Below are 27,498 nucleotides of genomic sequence, written 5' to 3'. Positions count from 1 at the left end.
GTTCGACGCCTTTTGTGTCAGGCCCAGAACTGGGCGCTGTTAACTTTTTTGGCACTGGGCCAAGGCGAAAGAAAAACTCGCTGCCGCCGGGCTGTGCAACAAGCAAATTGTGTTGCCTCTCCTCGTTTTTGGCTGCAACTTTGGCCACGTCTTGCTTTGGTTTTATTATGCCAAGCTGTCTGAGCTTTAAAAGTACAACGACATGGCCAACAATCATAACAATGAGCACAACACAAAACAACTAAGAAAGCTACAGTGGAGTGGGCTCGACTGTGAGATACTCGATATGCATTTGCTATAAATGTAAGACATTGCGGTATAATTATTTAATTTTACCATATTTTACCGAATATACCAAACAAATAATCAAATGTAGTGAAGTATTTATTTGGTATATTAATATACTACTTATTATCTTGAATATATATATACATTTATATATAATATAATAATAATATACCAAAAAATACTACAATATATCTCACAAGCTATATTTGGTATATCGACATACTATATTCTTTAAATATACCGAATTAATATACCGAAAATGCTAAAATATACTGCAGACTATATATGGTATTCATATTGATATTATATATCTGAATATTATTCTTTAGATATACTGTATTAATATATCCAATAAATACTAGAATATACCAAAGACTGTATTCGGTATATTAATATATTATTACATTTAAAATATTGTTCAACAGCATTTTTTTGTCATATAGAATTGTTTCTTAAATAACTTCAGCAATTTTTATCTGATAGCAAGAATATTTCCTGGGGAATTATAAAGAGTGTAGTTACGATTTATGCTGATCAATAATAACTGTGCTTTAAGGGTTGCCTTCTTTTGCCTGTTATAGTAATTTCCCTCAGGCACTAAGCTATAATACCCTTCTACCCTCTAAGTATCGGGTATAAACAACAGCAAGAACAACAGCAACAGCAACAAGCAACGCCAAATGGCTTTTTGTTATTGTTGTGCGCATTTTGTGTTTATTGCATTAAGTTAAACTGCACGGCCGTAGGCGCCTTGCCTTGCCTTGCCACGTTGCCACGTTGCCACGTTTCCAAATTTGGTCAAGCCCTGAAAGACTTCGCGTATACGAAAAGTATATTTGGAGCAGCGCCATATTGGGGGTGTAGTTGTACACACACACACACACACAACATACAAACACACACAAGTCTCGCATTAAGTTGAAAATGTAATTGAAAATCGCTTAAAATGCCTGACAGTCAATTTCTGAAAAACAGCAGCCCAAGCAGCTGTAAAGAAACTAATTTGCTGCAAACTTGTATTTAATATTAATATTTATTTGTGCTCGTTGATTCGGTGACATTTTTCACTTTGATCTGTGACAGGCGGGTGGGACCCAAGTTCTTTGCCAAAGTCACGTCCTTGTTGCGGACAATTGAAACGAAAAATCAAAACTAATTAGACACAAATTAATGTGAAAGAGAGAGAGAACAGGCAGCTCACACACAGCTGATGCGAATGTGAAGTGAAAATTTGCAAATATGACACAACAATTTGGCAGCTTGGACAGCCGGGCAGCCGTTCAGTCAGTCATTCAGTCAGTCAGTCATTCAAGACAAACAGACGGACAGCCAACCTCAACTTTTGATTTAATGCACGAGGCTGTCGGAGACTGATGACAGGCCAAAAACGATAACGAGAACAAGAACGATTTGCTTGGTCCTCGATCGAGCTGCTTTAGCAACTTTCGACCAAATTGTAAATTGGCAAAATGCAAAACACCAAAATGCCAAAATACAAAACATAAACATCTCATTCAATATTCTTATCTTTTTTTTCGTTCGTTTTCCCATTTTATGTGTTGTTTATTTTTAATGTTGGCTCTCTTTGGTCGACACTCTTAAGAGGCAACCACTCCAGAGCATGATCAGCTAGTGGCAGTGCCACCCACTAATACAAAGGCAAAGCGCACGCATACAACTAGAAGCGCACCACACGGCGTATGCGCAATTCGTGTTGGCAAACTGCCAACGCGCTATACTTGGAGATCAACGGAAAAAATTGCTGATTTTTTGCCAGAAATTATTTATAACTTTCTTGTTCATACACACACAGCGTGTGTGTGTATTTTATTTTCGTTTTGTGTAGAGACACTCTTCTTCTTAACTTACTTGTCAAGCAAAGAGCAAATGATGTTGGAATAAATCGGCAGAAACGAGAATTGATGATGAAATTACTTACTAATCAAATGGGCAAATGAGTGAGTTATATGTGTTGTATATTGAAGATTGATCTGTAAGTTCCTGTATTCTGTGTGCTTACCTAGAAAAGACAAAAGAGAAAGAGAACAAGAGAACAAAAACGTTAATGCTATATACGATATATGTATTTTGACAGATATATCTATAGATATATACATATGCATATATATTGAAATGGCAAAATCTATACAATACTTTTCGACGTATATATTGTGTGCATATATCTGTATAGTTAATGCTAAGATATGGCCAAATAAACATACATATAGAAAATGGCAAAAATTGTTTTGATTTATTGGTAAATATTGGCATTTGACTCATAAACTTTTGCGTAATAATTATCAGGAATTTTAGAACTAAATATAAAAATTTAAAAATTTTATTGAATAAAGCAAAAGTTAAAGTAAATAATTTGTAGACAGTTTTTGAATTTATTATTTGATTTGTATATAGGAAATAATCCTCGGAACAAAGCGTTCATTGTTCATTCAGCTGTTGTTGACAAGATTTTCGTATGCTTCCTCATTTAACGCATTTTCATTGGCACAAACTAATCTATAAATACAAATATCTATTTAATGGCTTTAATTGCTGTATCTATAGACGTCATATCAGCAATAATCTCAATTAAGCTAATAATAATATTCTGCGTTGACTCACGCTTCGCTTTTTCCCATTGTTCTGCAATTTGTTTGTATTTTCCTTATGGGAATTGTTAAGAAAAAAATGATGTTTGAATTTTTGGTGCTAAATCAGCGCGAACATCTTTGATATGACCCAATTAAGCGGTGATTGTTTATTTCATTTGCGGCAATTCGCCTCAGCTGGCATTCAGTAAAAAGGCGCTCTTCCAAATCAATTAGCCTCGAGGCTGAACCCTGAACCCAAAATCTTTCCCTCCACTTTGGAGCTGAGTTTAGCAACTTAATTGGCGAAAATGAGAGCAACGCCCAGCTCACTTGAAGGTGGCAAATATATTTTATATGCATGTCAGCTGAATAAAACAAATGTTAATGTTGAGGTTTTTAACTTTTGCGCTGGCCGCGGCAAATGGCATGTGGCATAAAATGCTTAATTAATGTGCCTCACATGTTGGTAGAATGTTCGTAGCTGCTATCACCGAAAAAAACAAGAGGAGAAAAAAAGGAGCAGACGCGTCAGTTTTAATTAAAAGATAAAATTGCCTGGCCAAAAAAAAAAACGAATAAAAGTGAGTGGGAAAGAAAGAGAGCAATAAGGACTCTTAAAGCACATGAAATAATAAAAACTGGCAATGAAATTAACAACAAATAAACGCAGCTAAAGTTAGAAAAATGCTCAACTGAAGTTCGTAGTGAAGTAAAGCAACAACAAAATCATCGTTGTTTAACGAATGAAAAGCATTCGCTGGCAGCAAGGAACAAAAAAGGAAAATACGAGTAGAGAGCACAGAGTACAGCGAATTACGGAAGGGGAAATGGGGCGCCGGAGCGGAAACTTTGCGCTGAGATCGCTTTTGTAGCCGCCGTTGATTGCTGCCATGAAAAAATCTTGTGCAAAGGTGGAAACTACCTAGCTAGAAGCGGGAGCAAACACAACTTAAAGCCAGGACGAGGACTAAAAGGAGAGAGAACCAGAGTTGGTAACGTCAACTCAGCGTTGTTGGCTTCATTTGAAGGCAGTGCCAAAATGCCGCCGGGCAAAGGCAAACGTCGGGTTAACAAGTGAGTCCCAGCAGCAACAATAAAAGGCAGTAATGATACACGGCACAAGGGACGGGGACGGGAGGGAGGGGGACAGGAGTCGGAGTAATGCCAACTCACAGGCTACATCTGCTGTTGTATGTGTTGGCGCTTAAACATAATGCATGCCTCTCACTCTATGTATGTGTGTGTGTGTGTGTGTTGGTATATTAAGTGAAATGAAATCCTGTTAAGAGAAACAATGAAGCTATTAAAAAAGTCTGCAGGTGTGAGCCAAGAGTGTGTTGTGCCACACGATGTGGCATATATATATATATGATATACATACATACATATACATTTATTCAAGAGTGTGTGCCTGTGTGTATAGTATATCTGGTAAACCTCATAATATCGTTTAATAAATACTTTACAGCTTGATTGATTGCAGGTGCGCCGAAGCGACAGGTGAGTGTGTGTAGCTTAAGGATGCCTAAGTAGCTGTTGCTGTTCCTGTTGCTGCTACTGTTGCGACTCTTGTAGCTTGCTCCTCTTGTTGTTAGTCAAAGTAATTTATGCGCCGAGCAACACGTCGTCGTTCGTTCTTATACTGAAGCAAGTCACAACACACACAGCAGAGCACAGATTGGGTCCCATGTGGCAGCATATAATCAATGTGGCACCCGCCCATTGTGCGCTTATGTTTATCCTTTTGGACCCAGCTCCAGGTTGAGCCACATACTATACAACGGCATCCCATCTCAACTAGCAGCGAAAATTCACTGACCTGGAAACTTTCTAACTGACGTCGTCGTCGTCGTCATCGTCGTCGTCGGCTGGCCAAGTGCTTTAAGGGCGTCACTTTTTTTTTTAAGAATGAACGAACGAGTGAAAACCCCTTCAGAGCACAGTGTGTTGGAATGTATGTGCATACATTAAGGGTATTCCCCTTTCATTTGCCATAGTTCCCTTTTTGATTAATGTCCAAAGCAAACTGTTTATTTTTAGACACATTAGCAGTTAATCAAGTGCAAAGCGCATCGAAATGCTTCGCTTAATTAGCAAACACTTTCACAAAGTATCTTTCAAAATATTCATTCTGCTCTCAGTCATCAGCTAAGCTAAATACATATATATAGTATATGTATCGGAGAATGTATTATATGGTATATGCAGCATATATAGTATATTGTGTGTTGGTAAAAATCAGATGAAATTCTTTTTGGCTTTCGCTTTTTTGTTTATGTGGCCGCCAAAAAGCGGATCGGAGACGTCGCTTTCGACATCTTTGTCCGGCGTCCATTTGGCAACTTTCAATCTGTCGCATTTGTCAGCTTCAAAAATGTTGAGTGAAGTGGGCGTACGCTGGTCATGCGATTGCCTTTCATTACTTGACGCATCTAAATAGCCCCATACACTCATAAACACACATATAATTGCACACATACGCACATGTATGCGAGGGTTGACAAAGCTTATTGCTACTTTTCAGTGCAAATTTCTATGAAAAGTTTCTCTGTTGCTGACAATTATGACGACATCATTTAAAATTATTAAATGTACTGTACATTTTAAAGTTCCAAAACAATTTAAAATTAATGAGAAATTTGAGTTTGAAAATGGGAACATCACAGGATTGCATATAAAAACCTTTTCCCAATAAACCAATCTAGCAACATTTATCAAATTTTAGATAAATTAATTATAAGTTTCTTCTTAATCTTCGCCAATATAATTTTGTTAATGTACTTGAAAATAAATTCCAATAGCTTCAGTTTTAAAATAATATCATTGTTAGGATATATAATATGTAAGCCCTAATTTCTATAGCAGTTGATAACATTTTTCCCAAAGTGAAGCAAACCCGAATTTAAGAAGAAAAGCTTCACAAACATAACAAGAGAGAAACCTTGCTATTAGCAAATTATTTTCTCTACCAATCAATGTAAAGTTAAAAAAGCAAATCAATCATCACAGATATTCTAACCGCTTGCTCTTAGGAAAATCTTCTCACTTATTAACAAAACAGTCTTTATATAAATCCAATCCGAGCTGAATTTTAATAAAAACGTTTTTTCTTTCCAAAGTTGAACCTTTCTTTAAAGTTGTACCCTTTCATAAATTTGTCGAGCCACCCTCGCTTAAGGGACTCTAGTCTCACCTTGGTGGTGCGCGTTTTGCGCCATTGCGAAGTTTTCTTCGACGTTGTTGTTGTTGTACTCTCCTCTTCCTCAATGACGTCATTGTCATTGTCGTTCTCCTCGTTCTCGTCGTTGTTGCTGTTGCTTTTGTTTTTGTCATTGGCAGTGTCTGCCATATTGTAGAGTGTTTATGTTTGTGTTTTAATCCTGAGAGGTGACGACGAGTGTTATCCTTATGCTTATCCTTGCAATATGCGCGTGTATGTGTTGATTTTGTTTGCCTTTGTTGTTGTTGATTTTGTGTATTTTGTTTTGTTTTGTGTTTTTTTTTTTTTTTGTTAATTTGCGAGTTTATTTCATGGCTCTTAGCAATTTTGTTGGCACTTGAACACACACAGCAGAGAAACAGAAAACAGAAACAGAAGCTGAAACTTTGGCTGGCTTCTTCTTTAATATTTGCAATATTCACATGGAAGATAGATGAGTGTATTCATTTCTCTTTCATTTCACTCATTTTCACTGGAAACGCATTATGATTTTTATTAGATGCGATAGATAATTACATATGTACATAACATATTCGTATATAAAATATTCTTCTTTTTGCAGAAATATTTTATATACAGCAGATATTTAAAAAATAAAAAGAAAAGAAAACATTAACGCGTTCTTATTCTGCTATAATTTATTATTTCAGCTGCCTTGAAGAACATTTTGGCCAACGTTCGGTTGCGTTGTTAAATGTTAAATGTGAAACGAATTGTTTGTATTATTCGCGAAAAAATTCAAATAAATATAATTAATTAAACCGTGCGCAAATAAACGTTGATTTTTCAATTACAATGTTGCCGTTGTTATTATTAAAAAACAATGAATCCGAGCACAGATTGATTTAATGCGAATTTATATTATACATATAAGAGCAAAAACAGTTGCACATCGTTATCGGTGAATAATTTGCCACAGCTTTTGTGAATAAGCGAGTCACTTGAAAACAAAATAACGCAAACGCAAACCACAATCATAATTTGATTTATTTGCCTATTATGTGTCTCTCTATCAAATTAAATTGATATCCGCATGCTAAAGGGTTGCGGTTTGGTCAACTTTATGGCTAAGTCTTAACCAAATCAAAGCAACTGCCAATCCATTGGGAGGTCTCTAGCTTAAGAGCCGGACATTGTGGCAAAACATACACACACCCACTCACACACACATGCACTTGAGCACACTCAAAGGCACATGTGTGCGTACAAGAGTTGAAAGTAGTTTCGACTATTCCCCAAATGCCTTTCAACTTGAAAACTATTTACGTCCACACCCAATGGAAAAGTTGCAAAAAAAGGAGGCAAAGAAAATGAGTAAGAGCGTCGATATTTTCAAAGGTCGAAATTTTAATGCTCTTGGAGGGAATTATTTATATTGATATGATTTTTATGTAATTGAAATTTATGCTAATAATATACAAGAATTTTGTCATGTATTCAATGAAAAATAAATCAGAACAACAGTGGAGAGATGTAAAAGGACGAATTAATAATAAATCCCTTTGGATATAGTTTTTATGTTTTTATAATATTAATCTTTTAATTGCAATAAGTTAATTGTTTGATATAGGCTTTAAAGTGAAAAGCAAACTAAATTCAATTTAATTTTCCATTTATTTTTCATTAGTTTTATTGAAAGTTCTTGACTTTTTTAAGGTATTTATTATATTTTAATTCTGAGGAAATTTCTGTTTGGTATTAAAATAATTCAAATAGTTCCTTTCTTTAAAGTTCTTCAAAGTGTTTTCTCTAATTTAATTTAAATTTGTTGACTGTTATTATATTCTTTATTATATGTATTGAATTTTGACAAAATTGCTGCTATATATTATATTCTTTTCACAGTTCCCGAAAGAAATGTAGTTATTGTTTGCTAATGTTTTTAAAGACTTAATTAAACCAAATCCAATTCAGATAGTATCTGACTCTGATTTAAATTAAATTTGTTGAATTTGATTATGTTCTTTATCATATATTTGATTTTTGACTGCTGCTTCACATTATATTCTTTGCATAGTTCCACACAAAGCCCTCATACCCTCTGGCAATAGCGGAAAAAAACACACACAGTTGAGAGCAGGTGGGCAATATCAACGCATTGTTGGCAGTGCGAAGAGCTCTAAAAAACTGTTGTAAAATACAATAGCAGAAGATTGTTTTGTGTTATTTTTCTTGTGCTGTTGAAATGTTGTATTTAATAATATTGTTAAATGCATTGTTCTGTCCATTTTTAATAACATGCGCAGCTGTTGTTTAATTCTTTATTTATTGTGTGATTTGTTGTTGTCGTTTCTATTTGGTTGCATTTGATGTTTGGTTTTTGCACTATTCTTGTAAATTTGTTTTTATTATTGTTGTTGGTTGTCTGTGTAATTCTTATTTTTTTTGTATTTGTATTTTTTGCCAATAGGCTTTGTTGTTTTAGTTGTTGTGTTTTGTGTATTTTGATTGCACTTTTTTTCGCTGCAGTATTTTATATGTGTGTTTTGGGTTTTTCGAATTTTTGCGAGTATTCTGTGATAGCGCGTGGGCGAAGTGTTTATTGTTATTATTGTATTCTTTTTTGTTGTGTGGCTGCTGCTGTTGATGTTGTAGTTGTTGTTGATGCTGGTTGGTAGTGTTGTTGTTGTTGTTGGTGGTGGTTGTGGTGTTGTTGTTGGTGATAGCTGTATACCCGAATAGTATATGCAGCCGCTATTGTGTGGTTTTTATCGCCTCGATATGCATGCAAATATCAAATGCTAAATATTCAACGGGGCCATCAGGCTGACTGACTGACTGTGTGTGGGGCAGGCAGCACAGCATCAGACGCGCTCGCGCTCGCAACCAACTGAGTTTGCTTGATTTTCCGACAGTCCGAGGCAGTCAGCCAAGCAAGCACACAACTGAGCTGAGGACGACACCACGCGATGGCGACCAGAGAGGGAGAAAGAGAGGAGAAAGGGGCGACGCCCTGGTGAGAGGCAGCCGCTAATAGAGCGGCGCACACAATCAACACTTAATGTTGCCGCGGGGAGCGAAGCGGCTGACTAACACAATTCGCTCATAATCTTAAAAATTCACAGAGACACTCACACACACATATAGAAATGTGTGTGCGTGTGTGTGTGGCCACTTTAAATTATACAGTTTTGAACATGTGTGCGCAAAAAAAAATATTTGCCGCTTTACATTTTGAGTTCTCCTTTATTATTTGCCGTCAACGCGACGTATGCGTAATGTGTGAACGTATGTTTCATCTGCTGTAGTTGTTGTTGTTGTTGGCAGCGACATAGCGAGAGAGAGAGAGAGAGAGAGTGCGAACTTGCGAATACGAAAAACAGGTGAATATTTGTTGACCACACTTGCTTGAAAAATTATAGCGAATTCCTTTCAAGAAATGTTCGAACAATTTTCTTGGCCGCGCGCAAAAAAAGTTGAAAAACATGAAAAACAAATTAATGCCTCGAGAGCATTAAAAACCCAAAAACAAAATAAATAAATAGAAAAAAAAAAAAATAAAGAAATGTATGCTGGCTCCTCTACTTCTTATGATTGTGATTGTGATTTTATTCGTCTGCCTCGACTGTTGCGTTGTCTACTGCGCGTGGCACTCAACTGAACTGAACCGAACTGAACTGAACTCGGAACTCAACTCAACCATGATGATGAACTGAAGTGATGCTAGGATTTGCCTTGTCGTCCAACAGCAGTTCCTGGCCTGCCCTCCGATCCGGTAAGCAGCAGCAGCAGCTGCTCTTTGTCTTCTCACCTTTGTGTAAGCAAAAATGCTGCGAACTATCCATTGTTGTTCCTTTTCGTTGTTGTAAGTAAATCACACGGCGTCGGTTCAACCTTGTCGCGTGAACAGTTTATTGCGTTGCGAGCTTTGGCCACGTCCATTTGTCACACGGCGTATTTATAGCTCAAATCATCAGCACCACACATTCACCTCTTCTCTCTAACACACGTTCATATGTGTATTTATATTATTCATAGCTATATTCTCGTCTAGTATATAGCGTCCATAATCAGCTAATTATCAACAATTTGCGCTGCAATTCGCTGCACCATCGATTTGCCAAACTAATCGAGCTTGTCAACTCAGCAGATGCGGATGTTAGTCTCTCACTCTTCTTCCTTCTCAAACAAATTGGTTTATTAAATAATTGAATATAATTTGTGGAAACAAAGCGGCTTTTGTAATTATAATAATTGTTAATTTTTGCGCTTTTGCATTCATTTGGCATTCATTTTGGTTTCATTACTTTGTGACTTTTTGGCTAATGGCTGCTGAATTATTTATAACGAGTTATTTTATTTATTTTCAATTAAATGAAATTTAAATTGCATTGACATCTCTCGCGCTCACTTTGGCGGCATCTTCTTCAACTTCTGCGTAGCAGAACCCAAATCAATTCTGGGCCCAGAAGCAGCTGTCCCTTTGGCCATATAATTAATTGTTTACATTTTCCTCGCCAACTTCACACAAAAGTTTCAATTCAGCTTCGGGGGTAAGAAAGTTAAGACTCCCGCCGCGACACCCTCCCCCGACACTCTTTTCCCCTCCACTCTTTTCTCTGCCCCTTTTTCGTCTTATTTCGAGCTGCTATATAAAAATAAACAATAACAAATGAATTGTAGGCTCAACGCCTGCTAAATATAACGCGTTGAGAATTGTTCCAAAAAAAGCAAAGAAATTAAAATATTATTTATAGCCAAAGCAACAAAGCACACAACAGCAACAACAGCAGCAGCAGAGCATACAAAAAATCGATATGTGCGTTGAAATGGTTTTTTGAATTTGAAGTGAAAAATACGAGCGAGCGGAGTCCGATGTATGTGCCACAGCAACTGTTGCCTGTAAATCGAATGCTGATGTAAAACTCGCAGATGTAAAACGTAAAAAAAAAGAAATGGGCTAGATAAATGATAATTGCTTTTTTCCACTTTTTTGGGAGTCTTTTTTCGGCACGTCAGCCGACGAAACAGATCAATATGGCAATGCTTTTTGCGTCAGAGCGATGCATTTACAGTGGAAAAAAGTGTTGAACTGAATGCGTTAAAATCGCACGATGACCGAAGTTTTCCACACTCCCCTCTCTTCACTCCCCTCCTTTCAGTTTTTCGATTTACTGACGTATCCGGGCCTCCGAGGGCAACGGCATCGAGGCATCGGGGCATCGATGACTTCGTTGGCCTCTTCGCTGCGCCTCGCCTCGCGTTGCGTTGAGTTGTTGTAAAAATAGTTGTTTGTAAACAAAAACAAAAACAAGAAGAAAAAAATAGAAATGCAAAGGACGGAGCACGAGAGTGCTTTGACCTCGGTCTGTGCCACGTCTGAGCGTATATAGAATACGACGAAAAAAAAACCACATCTTTATCTAATTTACCTGCAGAGGAAAACGCATCACCATTATACAGTTTGACAGTCATTGCATTGAGGTGAGTTTCGTGAGTGTGTGTGTGTTTGTGGTTCTCTTGGCAAAGCAAAGCAAGGCAGCTGCGCCACGCCCACGCGTTCATGTCAGAAATGATCATTGACATTGTCGTGCTGAAGGTGTTACAAACACACACACACACATCCATACTAATAGAGACAGACATGACTCTCGACACACACACACACGCACACAGTTACACCTGCTACTCTCACAGGTGTCGGCATGGCAAGCAAACTAAGAGCGTCGCTGCTTCAGCCAAATTGCTCTTCCCATTGCGCTAATTAGCTCTTTGACACAAACACTCACACATACACACACACCTATACAGATACACCTGCTGCTTCGAGTGTGTTTGCCTCCACACTTGTTGTTTTGCTTGCCATTCGCCGTGCTTTTACTCGACCATCTTATTCATAGTTCCATTTTGAATTTTGAATGGCGTCGCTGCTTTCAAGGTAATTTTCATCAGTGTGTTATGTTATTAAAAACTTGTACCGAGACCGAGTATACTTATTAAAAGCCAATTGTTTAAAAATAGTTTTTGCAATTGAAAGTGCAGTGAAAAATTATATGACTTATACACATAAATATGTATATATGTATGTATAATATTTGAGGTACTTCTATCCGGCATTGCTCGTAATATGAAATAGTATTCATTAAAAGTGTTGAGAGAAGTTTTTGTAATGAGTTTTATTATTATACCTAATTTGTCTTTTTTAATTTATGGAGAATAAATTACCTAATAATATAGAAAGTTCTAAATAAAATAGTATTCATTATAAGTTTTGAAAGACGTTTTTTTAAGGAATATATTGAAATTATCTTCAAATCTATTTAAACTAATTTATTTATTTGATTCTGTAACTTGACTAAACTTGATTTTATTCTAGCTAAAAAATGTATAAGAATTGTAGAAATCCACTTAATTATGCTTTTTTGCGGTATTAAAATACTCCTAATATTACACCGCAAAAATACTAAAATATACCGCGTTTCATATATGGTATATGTAAAAGAAATACTACACTCTAATGATACCATAGAGCTCAAAATATACCAAATTGTTAGTCAAAGCAATAAACCCTATTGCAGCAGGTGTCATTTCCTATACAAAAGTTGTTCTCAAATAAAAATAGTTCTCAATAATCATCTCTAATAGCCGAATTCTTCAGAATAGTTAGAGAAACATATGCATACATTTACTATTCATCATACTGAGCCCTTTTAACTTATTGCCCAACTTGTGGGTGCTAATTAGTTTAATTATTAATGCTTTGTTATATTGTCAATAATAAAATGTGAAGAATCTTTCATTTAATTATATTAGTATATCATGCTCATAAAGGATGGCTCGAGACATTACCCTTAGTTTCATCTAGCAGCGAAAATGTTTGGCCATGTGCCTGTCCACGCCCCATAAATATTATTAAATTATATATTTCTTTCTTGGCCATTAACATTATGTAGGTTATAATTTAAATGGCCAGAAAAGAGCGAGCGCGCGGGCATCACATCAAAACATCAAATACCAGAAAAATAGAAAACAGACAACAGTCAGAAGACACAAAAAAAAAAAAAAAAAAAAAAAAATAGAAAAAAAAAATGAAAATACTAAAAGAAAGAAATGCTTCTAAAGAATTTCGCCTCGACTGGGGTCGCCTATACCGAGTACAAATATGTGAGATATATACAAACAAAGATACAGATATGAAATATATATTTATAGAAAATGTTGTCAAGACGTTTTTATATGCAAAAAGCCAAAGCCAAAGGCAAAGGCAAACAAACAAGCGCATGAGTTAAGGGCATCCAAAGAGGAGGCGAACACTGAGAACACATGAACCCCATTTGAGGCCAAGGAAATCCATTCAATGCAATTTTTCTTGTCATCTTTCGCATTGACAAAGATCGTCATCATTCTCTGCTTGACAAGCCAAGTTGAGGTGAGTGAAAAGTGTAAAAATATGTACAAACAAAAATCTGTAGAGAGAAAAACTATAGAAAATGTAAATCCAACCTTAGCGTATTTTATTGAACATAACAACGCAAAGGAACTTTTAGTGTGTCAGAGAATAAATAAAATATAAAGGTAAAATCACTAATAAATCTTTTAGAATTTTACTTCTTTTATTTTTAAAATATATTACAAAAAAGTTTACTTTTTTAATTCCACTCAAGTCAAAAGCATAAAATAGAAACATTTTAATTATGGTAAAGTTTTTTTATGTGCAAGGATAATAGCCATAGGTTTGATTAACTAACATAAAATCGATTTTGGTGCCATTAACAACAAAGGAACATCGCATCAATAGCCCGAGATTACAAGCAATAAAAGAGCTGTGAATTTACGACTGCAATTTCGATCACGCGCTAAGCAGCAGCTCAAAAATAGCTTACCAATAAAGTCAAAGTCATGTGATCGCACTGAATGAATTCCATTTCAAATGTGAATGTGAATTTAACGATCAATTTATAATAGGTTTTTCTCTTCGCCATATAGTGCAGTTAAATACATGCGACACACATATAAACTCGTATACATTTGTATCGAGAAAAAATAAGATATAAAATGGTATAAATTAATATCTTACAACGCGGCCGAGTTGTTGTTGTTGCAACTAATGGCCAGTTGATTTACGGATTGGCTTGCCTGCTCGACATTTTTATGTGTGTTTCAATTTATATGCATTTCTAATGGGGCGCCTTCCCCCTCCTGTTGACTATTAGTCGCTGAGGGCACAACGAGCATAGTGTTTGCTGCATATTAATCATACGCACTGTTAAACGCTCGAGTGAGCAAGAATAGCACACAAACAGCGAGAGAACGACAGCGAGTTTGATGGCCAGATTAGGCAATCAAACTGCAGGCAGTTTGTTCGCATTTCGATTTAAATGTCGGTGCGAACTTCCGGGATTAAACTCGCTCCCGCTGTTGCCGTCATCGTTGATGTGGACATCACACTCGACGATTGCCCGGCACAGCTGTGCGGTCCTGCCACTGTTCAGTCAACTAATTAGAGACGCATGTGGCAATCAATTCGCGTTGCAGTTGCTGGGCCATTTCATTGAATTTGTATCGTTGCGCATACGCCATGTTGGATGGAAACACCAGTTTTATTTTCGTTGGCCATTACAAAACTAACAGCAGCCAAAGCAAAAGCAACAGCAACTGCAACAACAGCAACAGCAACGTCATCAGGGCAAAGCGGAGGCGGCAACACAAAAACGTTTTAGTGAAAATAAATTAAAAATCTTTGGAATATGGTTTGATGTATTGTCGGTTCATGTGTATATGTCGGATGCTGTGTGTGTGTGTGTGTGTGTGTGTGTTGGTGCCACACTCAATCTGTATCTGCATGTCGCTGTGTGTGTGTGTGTGTGCATGTGTTGTTTGTTTTGCCTGTTTGCGTTTGCTCTGATTTCAGTTGTGTTTTGGCTGCGAGCGCAATTCTGCAACAGATGCCAGCATCGTGTTGTTTGTTTTTTAACATGTTTCGCTTCTGGTTGAGCCACATTTTGATTGATTACACGAGTGCAGGCCAAGACAACGACAACAGACAACAGCCAACACACAACAACCAGACACCATTCATGTAAACTTTGTAAATGTGTCTCGACAACTGCACAGCGTGTATAAATATCTATCTCTCTTGGTCTCGAGTATATTGCACAACAGAAGCCACGGGTTAAACTCTCATCGAATTAACACCTCCAACTAAATCAATCAAAAGTCAAAGAGCAACAACCTCCGGCAGATTGCGAAACTAATTAAACAAATTGAATAGACGCACACAATTCAATCAAGAGCATTTAATGCACGCTGCAACAATAACAACAGCAACAGCAGGAATAATAATAATAATGGCCATAATAATGCTTTTTGTTATTCGCCTGTTGAGTGCAGCCATCAAAATTAATTGAAAAGACGTTGGAAGCGAATGCGAACGGAACGAAAGCTGCTAAGATGCTTAACCGGAAAACAATTTGTTTGTGGCTATGAATGGTGATGGTTAGGGAAAACTAATGCAAAAGGAAAAACAGTTGCCAAGCCAAGGCTGCAACATCAGCAGAATAATACGGCAGTCGGATAAGACTGGCAGTTGCCCTCAGTGGCATATTCAGAGGCAGCAGCAAAATTGCTAATAAGCCACAATCAAAGGCAAACCTAACCCTAACAGAGCAGAGCAGAGCAGAACAACGACAATAGCCAAGTCAGATAAAAAGTGTATCGATGGCAGTTTGGGCACAATGAAAATGCTCGTTCAAGGGATGCGGGAGAAGGAAGGGAAGGGAAGCAGAGGCAGAGGCTATCGTTTATTTTTAAGCATATTGAAAAGCAGCTAAAAAGTAAGCGCAGCGAATGAAAACAATTTTATTAAGTGAAAAATACGAAGCAAGAAAATAACCCGCAGCCAAAATAAACAACAAATTTTCACAGCAACAGCAACAGCAGCCGCATCGATGGCCCAAGTCAAAGTGAAGGCAACAAAAGTCCTTGGCAGTGGCAAAAACCAAAAGCAAAAAAAAAAAGTTGTATTTATATATAGCCAGAAGCCAGAAAAGAAAAAAAGCCTGCTGCGAAAGGGTAGCTGAAGTGCGAATTGCATGCACAAAAGGATTTGCCACTCAGCAAATATGTGTGCGAATCCGAAAGAGAGAGAGAGAGTGAGAGTATGAAGATAAATGGCCATTTAAGTGGAGATTGATTTAGATTTGTTTTTGGGTAATTTATACAGGGTATGTAGCAGTCGCTCAAGTGTCTGCCCGAAGCCTGCTGCTGGTGGTGCTTTCTTTATTTATTTTTTGTGTGCTCAACGGGTTGGCGAGCGAGGAATGGGGAAACGATTGAAAGATGCGTTGAAGTGTTGGCGGTGACTTCGCTTCGACAACGACTACGACTGCGACGACGTCGACGTCGACGTCAATTCACCTTGAACCACACGCACAACAACCGCATGTGGCAGTGGCAACATCGACAGCGACTGAGTAGCAGAGCAGACACAATTAAGTGCAAAGCAGAACGGAAGCGAGCGACAAAATTTTACGAGCGAGGTAAATGACAGATTCGGTGGCGGCATCTTTACATAAAAGATTGACAAGTGATTTTCACACCTACAACAACAAGCAGGAAAACATACAACAACAACAACAACAAAAGGGGACAGCACCTTAAACGAGCATAAAGCAGTCTTAAGGCCATAGAAAAAGTTTCGTTTTGTTTGGGGATTCTTTATATATTTATCTCTTTTTTTTTTGGGCAAATTGTCATCGCTGTGGTTGTCACTGTCGAGGAGCTTATTTGGATTTTAATTTGCTTAATAACGATGTGGGTCTTACCTGCTCATCTAGTATTGCCATGGCTTTCAGTTGCCACTGGAACTTTTGGCCTAATCCGCTTTCACACAAATTTATATATAGAGTAGAATATAAAAGTTGAGCGGTTGAGTGGTTAAATGGTTTTTGCCTGTTGAGCTTGTTGCGCAATTCTTAATTCGCTGCACAATATTTTTTTGATTTGTATATTTGCTTCTAGTAATTTTACACTATTCACCCACGCACACACACACACACACATGTACAGCACTTACACACACACACACATGAACATTACGAGGGGACGCACGTCACAAACTACGCAAAATGCGCAACCGAAATAAATCGCACATAAAAACTAATCTATTTATTTGCCATTCCAGCAATAAATCAATAGTTTTTCGTTCAATACTTTTGCGCTTTCCTCGTCTCTCGATTCTCGCTTTTCACGTCTTTCCGACTGTTTTTCAGTTACTGCGCCTTTTGTTTGTGAGTCTTGTAATGCAACTGAAATCGAAGCAACATCGAAATGCAATCAAAGTGCACTCGAGTGATTCTTTTTTTTTATGTCGTTCTGTTTTGGCAGCCAAAAGTAAATATCAATGCGCAGTATATTAGAGAAATACGAAAAAATGCCAAGTGCATTATAACTTTCGATTTCTAGCATTCTGTTGACACATTGTTGGCATATTTTGAGCCAAGCTGTGCAACACATAACATATTTGTTGCACACGACGATGATGATGATGCCAATAAACCAACGATTGGCCAAGCCACAAATTTCATTTCAATTATTACGAGTGCCATCAGAACTCATTCGGCAGCTAAATCAAAAGTCAACTGATAAATTGAAGCATCTGATGATGACAACTGACACTTAACACGCCGCAAATCGTGGCCCCAAAAAAGGGAGAAGAAAATATCTCTACAATTTCTCTGGGTGACAAGTGTCATATGCCAAACACTGAATTATGGGGCTGGATTAAATGTCGATTGTAGCAGCAGCAGCAGCAAAATATGAATATTAACACATGAGCATGCGATGAATTATTAACGATGTTCGTTTTATTGCACACGCAGAGCAAATCACGCAGATCATCATGTAAATAAACAAACCAATCATTTGCTTTAAATTATTAATTAGGTTATGCAAATGCAGCTTGACAAAATATAAACAAAATTCAATTGACAGCATCAGCAACAGAAGCAGCTGGAGTTGAACTACTTTGGAGCGTGGCCAACAACCTTTAAAGGCTTTCACAGTTCAGCTAATTGAGCCAGCTGAGTCGGAGCCAATTTAATTTGCATTCAACGCCGCTTGCTAATTAGTTATTCAAATGGTCCAAAGAGCATTTTAGTTATGGTAGAGAGTACAAAATGAAATTAGTGTGTTTCTTGGTGAAGTGAAAAAGTAGCTTAGAATATTTGAAAGTATTTATTTTTCTTCTACTTTTTTAAAGCATATCTGATAGTCGTTGAGTAGCTGTAATCACAGCTGAACTACACTTTCATTTGCCGCACTTCGGTCTCTAGTTGAAAGCGGTTAATCCATGGCAATTTTCGACTATTTCCGTTTCAATTTGATATCCATTAAAGCGCTTCGAACTCTCTCATTGTTTTGTGTGTCGCTCCAACTCTCGATGATACTTTGTGTTCCTTGGCCCAGGCTCGTTAATTGCGTTTTCAGGCATTTGCATGTGCTGCTGTCAGACAAATCCGACAGAAAGACAACCCGAGATAGTGAGGGCAACACACACAAAGAGGGAGGGGGGACAGCTGGCCTACAATGTACGCTGAATATACTCAATTTGCAAATTTCCTCATTGATTTGCCAACAGACAACTGAGCGAAACGGCGGCGGCGGTGGCATACACATGAAGATTGAGAGGGTTTCCTGCAGCAATGCCAATCTGCAGCTGGTTTCGGCCATTTTTCTCGCAGTCGAGAACCGTTTTTGGCCATAGACAGCCAACAAAAAAAAAAAAAAAAGATTGATACACATCTGAAGTGCTTGGCTTTCGGTTGCTATTGTGGGTTGTGGGGGGAGAAAAAATGGAGGCGAGTTGCAAAACTACGCAAAACATTTTGTAAATTGAATTTGAAAATGTAATTGAAATAAGTAAATATCAATTGAATATCCGCCAGCCAGAAGCGGGCGGGCGGAAGTTTATGGCAGGCAATGAAATTATTTGTTTTTGTTTTCGTTTTGTATGTTTTGTGTGTTTGTTATGGGCCCCAGTTTGATGCGAGTCTCTAGCAACTTACAAAGAAAACTCAAAATTCTCCATTGCGGCAGGTCAATATGAATGAGATTAGGGTGGGGATGGGCGGGCAATAAAGAAGAATTTTCGTCTAATCCATTGGCAAAAGGCGAGTTATGAAAAGTGCTTGTAAATTACACAGAGAGAGAGAGAGAGAGAGAGAGAAAGAGAGCGAGCCACTCATAAAACTGATTTATGCCAAGTACAAAAGCAACAAACAATGATGCTCACGTTCGACGCGTAGCGTGCAAAAATTGTGCTACTCAAAAGTCAAGCAACGGCTGCCCGACTGCCAAAATAAATGGCACGTTTATCATACGCCCAGTGAGCCCAGTGCGTCGAACAATTTGGCAGCAGTATTTATATACTACAAAAAAACCAAAGAAAAAAAAAGAGCGCATATACAGCATAGACTATAGTGTGTGCTGGGCATATGAGCATTTTGTATATGCCACGCCCCGTCCGCCCACCCGCCGCCTACTCCTCTGCTTCTTCTCTGACGTATTGAGCTGGCATACTTAGACGCTATGTTTTGCTTGATGTTTTCGCGTTTGCTTTTCAATTATATAAACATATTTAGATTGTATTCAGTTAACACTCACACACACACACATACACCCATACATATGCTGTGCGTGTGTGTGCATTAAAATTATAAATTGTTTCCTCAGCAAAAAGCAACCAAATAAATAGAAGTGAACGAAACGAAAAACGCATAAATAGCTGACCAAAACGCCAACTAGAATCGAAGCAAGCAATATGTATGCTTGGTTTACGCGTCGTATACGCAACGGGCGGTAGGCTGGCTTCCACCTTGAGCGCTGCAACAAATGAATGAAAACCAAGTGGCCGAAACATGACATTGAATTCGTTTTTGGTTTTTCATAATTTCTTTCTTTTTTGTGTGACTTGTTTTGTCACACTCAAATGCCATAACCGTGTCAGTACATCATCTACACTATATACATATATATCTGTTTGTCTGTGTTTGATGACGCGTGTAAAATATTTGCTTGGACTTTTCAGTGGCGCCAACAGCTGAAGATGACGCAAGGAGTAAACTTGGCTAAGACTCTTAGTATGGGCCAGGGTCAGAATCCAGCTTAATATGTGTTGCCAAGTCAAACAATGAATATTTGCTGGGCTTGTGGCTGCTCACGTGTGAGTTAACCAAATTCGTGTAATGTGTTTACCCTAGCTGTCGGTGTGTGCGTGTGTGTGTGTTAGCTTGTGTGTGATCTTTCACGCCTAGTTGCACTAATTGGCATGCCTCATTGGGCGCCCCCTTCGACGACGTCACGTCATTTGCTAATCTGTTTTCCTAACTGCAGAAATACATTAGGAAATTAGCAAAATCAACAACGTGGTCAGCCAAAACTACAGTTAAATCAACTGTAAAATTTATGGCATGCCTCATATCTTTGTCGCTCATTAAACAGATTTTGCATTCTCATTTTGCACTTTGTTTTAGGGTCACGTAAACTTGCGGTCCCGGAGATTCGATGTCAGAGTGTGAGTGTGCGACACACACACAAACGTTGATCCCGAGAAATACCCCTTCAATGTAGAAAAATGACAAAAATGCCACGTGCCTCATTAGGAATGCGGCTATGGCAAAGGAACTTCGTTCGTTGTAACGGACACGCAGCGTAATTAGTTGACCCCCTTTGTTGACCTCCCAACAACTCAAACCCCTTGTAATAACGAAAAGTATCAACGTAGACAGCAATGACACTAGCTGCAAAATATGGCAGCTTAAATTTACATTAATCAGCAAGGAAATTAAGCAAATTAAATGAGAGTTAATGTGATATGAAAGTGTAAGCATAAATAATTAAATTTAGTAAAGGAAATGAGTCTAAATATGATATTAAATTATATATTTAAATAAAGTATGTAATAAGAAAAGAAATTAAGCAAACTAAATTATATGTTATAGAATAGAATATGCATTAAATTAAGTTTATCAGATAGTTCAGCTGCAATCGCAAAAATTACTATTTATTTATTTAGCTTACAAAAGAATTTAAAATAAATAACATATACGCATTCAACTGAGTGAGCTACTCAGTAAAAGCTGTAACTTTAATACAATTATTCACAGCTAAATCTGTTAAGCCAGTTCATTTATTTAAATTCGCTGCTTGTGTCATTGCCGCTTTATTAAAGTTACCCAAAAATGCTGCATGTGTGCGTTACGCATACGTTTTCATTACGTTTATGGTGCAGAGTCAAAGGACAAAGGACAAAATGGCAACGCCTCCCCCACAAAAGCGAAAAGTAAGAGCAAAAGCAATCGCAATGCAAATTTAATTTGGGCCAACATAAAATTTAAACAACGCACAGACGATCATAAAACACGAGACGCTTGGCTGTGCTCGCAGCAGGTAAAGTGGCAGCCAGTCAGTCAGAGAAGAGGGGGGTAGGGGGCAGCGTTGTCGGTGGTAAAGTGAAGACCTCTTTAAATTCAAGATGCCAGTGCAGTGCAATATGACCGCACGCGTGGCTGCGCCGCCAAACCGGAAACGCAATTTGTAATTTTGTGCAACGAAATTTGTAGCAATTAATTGCAATATATGCGTCTGGTTGCCTCAGTCCCTGCCTCTGCCGCAGCCTCCTATTGCATGTTGTGCGCCAGACCACAAGACACGGAAACCTCAATACAACTACGAGTAGCTAGCAATCGTATATTCTTCGCTTAGCCAAAAAGCCACACGGATTTATTGCATTTCATTTCGAGTTTTTCATTTTTGTAATACTTTTTTTTTATGAAAGCGTTCGCTTTTTTCTACGTTTTGTTCAGTTTTGGCAGCGCATTAAGTGATTTGTGCCTAACAATAATTTGTAAGATTATTTTCGTGTTTTTGCGTTTTTGTTGTTGTTTTTGTTTTTGTGATATTCGCAATTTGCGCCGAAATCAAACAGCTGCAAAATTTGTGATCTATCTGCCAGGCGTCGCCTATAGAAAGTGTGGCTGAGATTTCCACATAGCTATTCCTCTATATATTTCTTTATAGCTAAATTATACTAGATGCACATATGTACTCGTCGTCTAATTTGTACATATTTTTTTTTGTGTATGTATGTTGCGATGATTTACCGTTTTGTGGCGGCTATATAAACAATTTGTTAGAACGCACACACACAGTCAAGTAATAATCTTTCATATAAGTAAATAAATAAATTTTGACATGTTTTGGTCTATTTGGCATGCCCCTAACAATAATATTGCCTTACAGATATTTCCACCGAAAATATATTGCGCAAATTAAATGAGATATTTCGTAGTTAAATATTCAACAAATTGCATTGCACTCACCTCAGTTATTTTCATGGTACGCTTGACGGTCTTGCGGGTTACTTCGGTGGTCTCCTCGACAACATCGCCATCCTCATCGATGGTCTCGGTGACCATTTTCTCGCTCTCGCCGGGTATCACTTCCTCGGTTCTCTCAGTCACAACGCTGGTTTTGCTCTCCGCATCCGGTTCGGTGACAGCAGCTTTGGTCTGCTCCTCCTGCTGCTCCTCGGAGGCACCGAAAACATCCTCAATGTCCGACATGTTTGTTAATTTGGGCGATTTCTCACTTTTTGTGTTGTTAAGTATATATTATGTATTTTGTTTAGGTGTTGATTTTTTTGTTGCTTGTTGTTGCTTCTTGTTTGATTCGTGATTCTTGATTCTTTTGTGTGTTTTTGCTTTGGGGTCACTTTCACTTGGTTCGGTGCTCGCTCACTAAATTTTTGTTGAACTATATAGCGACTATAGCGGCCCACCGACACGCACACTAAGAGTAGAGTAGAGCAGCAACTCACACACACACGCACGCAATAGAGAATTTCTCAATTTGTTTCGACTGAAAAAACCAAACCAGAAATGAATATTTTTCTATTTTTCTTTTATAATTCTGCTTAAATATTTCTTTTGCTATGTGCTTTCTTGGTTGCTTTTGTTGCTTGGCCCGCTGTGGGTTATTATATAAACAACAGAATAATTTTCCTCAAAATATTTCACTGTTAACGTTCACACTAGACGCGATCACGTTTACTTAAATCCCGATCACGTAATCGTAGTACACGAGTATTTTAACGTTATATTTTGTATTTGGGAACTTTTCTGCTCCTTGCTTGATGATCACTGTCGCTGGCTGTGCTTGAGACACTGTGAGAGTGAATGCTCAGCTAGCGACAACGAAAGACGCGACAACAACGAACAACGAACAACGAAACAAGGAAGAACCGACAACAACAACAACAATGATGCAAACAGAGAGGTGCTGACAAAAAAAAACAACAACGGGAACGACAACAACGACGACAAAGATAACGAAAAGTGACAACGACAACGACAAAAAAAACGACAACGAAAACGGAATGAACGAACGACGCGACAAAATGTAAAATGCAAAATGCACAAATGAAACAAAATGAACAAAATATTAAATGCAATTAAAAACGCATAATTTGAGCACATTCAGTTTTGTTTCACTTGCTTAGCAATAAATTCAAATTTCTTTTTTGAAAAATATAGGAATAATAAAATAATGTAGAAGCGGACAAGAGCAGAGCGCCCAGCGACAACGCACGAGGCAAATTACACGATTCTAAAGCTTCTGTCCCGATCGATGGCACTGCTCGCCGTCTGGCCAGGCCACCGGAACCGTTGCCGTTGCCGTCGTCGCCGTCGCCGCCGCCTTCGTCGTCATCGTTTTGCCGGAGAGCGACCAAAATACCTAATACACACGACTAGTTGGACATCATCATGTCTATGTATATGCGCCCCTGTGTGTCGGTGTGTGTGTGTGCCTGTGGTTTATTTCCCGGCGAGCGAAAAAGACCAACTGCTTGGGATCAACAGCAAGTTGGGTGCCAGGTACACATGAGTGCAAACGAGACAGCCCTAGTGCATGTCCGCTCTTCTTGTTGCTGCTGCTGCTGCTGCTAGTTCGCTCTGAATTTTGATTTTAATGTTGATTTTTGTTGTTCAATTCAATATTTTAAGGCGAGCAGCTGCTGCTGCCGCTGCCGCACGGCTGTTTTGCTAATTGTTTGGCTGCACCAAGTGCCTCAAATCAAATCATAAATGAAATTAAAAAAGACAATCTGATGAACTGACTGCAATTAGTGTCTCTGGCTGGCGCTGCTGCTGCTGCTGTGACGCATGTCAAATCTGTAACTAGTCCCCCACACCACGTGCGTGTGTTGTTGGCGCTATTTTAGAACGCGCTCCGCGCCTCGCGTCCCGCGATTGCCGTAATTAAACAATACAAACAAGAACAAGCAAAACGACAGCAAACAAACACCGCGCAACAAATACGCTTGCACCGCACACACACACTTTACAATTACTACTAAACGGAATGGACAATTAATTTGGATATGTTCCCTAAACAAAAAGGGAAAATTTTGGGAAGTTCCTTGGCTGCAGAGCTGCATTTGAAGCTCGACTTGATTTTTGTCTAGGGAAATTTCCCTAAACAATTAAATTCCCACATTACAGTTACAATACCCAACTGCACAGGGTATTCTTAGAAAGCAGATATATTAAAATCTGGCCGCCTGGGGTAGTGCGACTGCAATTGCAACTGCGACGTCTACTGGGCCATTGGTCGCCCCCTCTCCCCTTCTCACCCGCTGTCATCAAGTGCTTGCGCTGCCTCTGGCCGTTTGGCCTGACGGCATTTGCTTTTGCCCGGCGTTCGACAGCTGAGCTGAGTTACATTTGGCATCTGACTACGAGCACACATACACGCACATGCACATGTAAGCATACAGGGTGTTCACAACTATCGCATTGGCTAGTAAATGGTTTCATTCATAGTGAGCATGATACTTGTGAGATGGCGATGCATCGCATCGATAGGCGGTGACAGTGCAAAACTTCCTGTATAAAATCGACTGCAAAAAGATATATGAAAGACAAGTGCTGCTGCTCCGTTGTGCAAACAAAGCGTTGAATAAACGCAACACAAGAAAATTTTCTAAAATTAATGCTCGACAAATGTCTTTTTGGCTGCCCAACGCAATCACAGCACAGCACAGCACGACACAAATATCTGCATATAAATATACATACTAGATACAGATACAGCTACAGATACATCTATAGATACGGCAACAGATACATAATACACTTGTAGATACGTATGCAAGACATGCTATAATGATGATTATACTGCTTGGCTTCAATAACTCGAGCTGTTGGTAATTGGGCCCGTATTGTGCGGAAATCTATTATGGCCTCGCCAGTCAAATTACAGAGCATGAAGCAAAGGATAACAACCAACTCAGGCACACACACAGATACGCATACTGACGAAATATCAATGCTCAAATATGATTAATAAGTAATTTCTTTGTCAACAGCTTCCTGCAGCCTCTTGTGGTGTGTGTGGTATGACGCCCCAGACGAACGTCGAAAATTCGAGGGAAAATCTTTAATAAAATACATGCATAAATAAATTATAGGGCAGACAGCGAACGAGGGATGAGAGCACAATGGGTAATAAAACAAAGCGAAGACAGTCGCGAAAAGAAATCAACAATAAACAAGCAAAGGAGCAGTCATTTTACAACACGAAGACATCCGAATACCCTCAAGTATACTTAAGTTATAGTCCATTAACAAGTATGTAAATTTGGGGCTGATTTAATAAAGTATTTTGTGCCTCCAGCTTTATGAACTCCAAAACTTTTCTCAAATGCTCTACAAATTTGGGGAGACTCGCTAGTTGGCAGTGTATTAACAAAGAGGAACACATAAAGAATAACTCGCTCATATGTGAAGAGACAAGCGAAACGCCCCCTCCGCCATCCTCCCACTTCCCCTCTCCGTTAGCCTTGGCGTTCTCTGTTTATCTCACAGTTACACAGTTGTAAATTGCACAAAGTAATTGAAGTACTTTTTATTATAAACCAACAAGCTGTTGTGCCTTTCAATGTCTCTTTCTCTGTCCCGCGTCTAGGGAGTGTCGTTGACTTGTGTTGACCTAGGATCAGCTACAGACCAAATACAAGATGAGGAGCAGGACGCGGGCGGTTCGGGGAAGCGGGGAAGGAAGGCAGCCTTAATGCGTTTTGCTAGCTAGCACTTGACTCATGTGTTGCCCTCGACAATGGCAATTTTCTCGCAAAATGAAAAGTTTGTTTTTTCTTCTTGTGTTTTTTCTGTGTTTGCGGCAAAATGGAAACCAGTTGCCAATTGACGCTGAGATGTAAAACAGAAAACGATTCATTCTTTTCGACTTATGGAAAATTTATTGCATTGACATCGCTCACTTGGACAATGGCTAAATGGACAATGGGTGGGGAGGTTCAAGAAACTCGGAAAATTTACTCGAAAGCCAGGTAAAATGCAAAACAATTAACGTAAGCAGATTATGGCAAAAAATTCTACAAAGAAAGTTGATGCTTTCAAATCGAGTAAATGAATACTAAATGATTCTTTTACTATTCACATTTCTACATTTCTAATATGCAGATTGTTGAGCTCCTAAAAGTATGCAGCACAAATTGTTGATAAGTTGTGTTGGAATTCAGATCAACTTTGCAGCATGTTCAAGTGCTTACTGCTCTATGTTTAGATGAGCATGAAAAGTCTCTTAATAATGCGGAAGCATCTGCTTGAAAAGTTGCAATAAATTCCGAATTCTCCAATGCTGCTGCTGCTTAAATTTCCGACATTCCACACAGTGAACTCGATTCTTTCACAAATAACACTGAGATACACAGACCGTTGGCCATTGGAATTGTTTGAGTTGCGATTTAGCTGTCGACTCAACTCAACTCAACTCGAGTCGGTTCGGCTTGTAGATGTGCAGGAGTTGGAGGGGAAAAACAAATGCACACAAATGGACACACGACAAGCAATATGTCCTTGCAATCGCTTGCAATCCTTTGCTTCTGTTTTTGCTCTCTCTTTATCTCTCTCTCCCCATCTTCATCTCCATTTCCATCTAAAGCTGTAGCTCTGTTTCTGGCTGGTTATCTGTGTATCTTTAGTTGCCTGCGGGTTGCTCCTGCTAAACCGGCACAGAACACAAATGGAAATAAATAGTTGCTTAGCTCTTTTGTCTAATTAAAACGTTTCGTTTTGGTTCGGTTCGGTTTGTACTGTTTCTTTTCCTATTTTCCTAGACTCTCTCTGTGTGTGTGTTCAATTTGTAGACGTCACATACACCCACAGAGTGCGTATGTCGTCTATGGACTTTATGTTGGCTGTCAAACTGTTTCATCTTCATTTCGTTTGCGCCTACTACGAACGTATGTAGTACCTACAAGCCAGCCATATGCTATGGCCCCTTTTGCCATTATGATGATTTATGGGCGGAAATTATTTTTGGGACTGACCATTACACAAGGAGTGTGGAGTAAGGAGCAACGGGGTCCAGCCTATCCGTTTG

The 27,498-nt window shown here is 38.5% G+C and overlaps 1 protein-coding gene and 1 long non-coding RNA gene across 15 annotated transcripts in view; one reads left to right on the top strand and one right to left on the bottom strand.

Annotated features, from left to right (window-relative positions):
* LOC117576655 (tropomodulin) overlaps positions 1-23,261 on the bottom strand; it is a 50,342-nt gene extending 27,081 nt beyond the window's left edge. For 5 of the 12 annotated variants that reach the window (XM_052006648.1, XM_052006647.1, XM_052006649.1 and 2 more), the window contains exon 1: positions 22,416-23,261. In XM_052006648.1, the coding sequence (XP_051862608.1) occupies positions 22,416-22,658 (243 nt within the window). In that variant the 5' untranslated portion in view covers positions 22,659-23,261. Of the gene's footprint in view, positions 1-6,069; positions 6,359-16,859; positions 17,242-22,415 lie in introns of those variants that run through there. The other 7 variants (XM_052006656.1, XM_034261603.2, XM_052006657.1 and 4 more) reach the window with 6 other exon arrangements.
* A 188-nt stretch (positions 23,262-23,449) lies between these two features.
* On the top strand, positions 23,450-25,787 carry LOC127565872 (uncharacterized). Of its 3 annotated transcripts, XR_007955272.1 has the most exons (3): positions 23,453-23,493; positions 23,628-24,349; positions 25,463-25,787. It is a non-coding gene; the product is annotated as an uncharacterized LOC127565872 (long non-coding RNA). The 3 variants fall into 3 exon arrangements; XR_007955271.1 differs by having other exon boundaries at positions 23,450-23,969; XR_007955270.1 differs by having other exon boundaries at positions 23,450-24,349.
* Positions 25,788-27,498: the final 1,711 nt, after the last annotated feature.

This window comes from Drosophila albomicans, chromosome 2R (genome assembly GCF_009650485.2).
Source record: "Drosophila albomicans strain 15112-1751.03 chromosome 2R, ASM965048v2, whole genome shotgun sequence".
In the NCBI taxonomy this organism is placed as follows: domain Eukaryota; kingdom Metazoa; phylum Arthropoda; class Insecta; order Diptera; family Drosophilidae; genus Drosophila; species Drosophila albomicans.
Note: the sequence above shows the minus strand (reverse complement) of the source record. Positions and strands in the feature narration are given on the sequence as shown.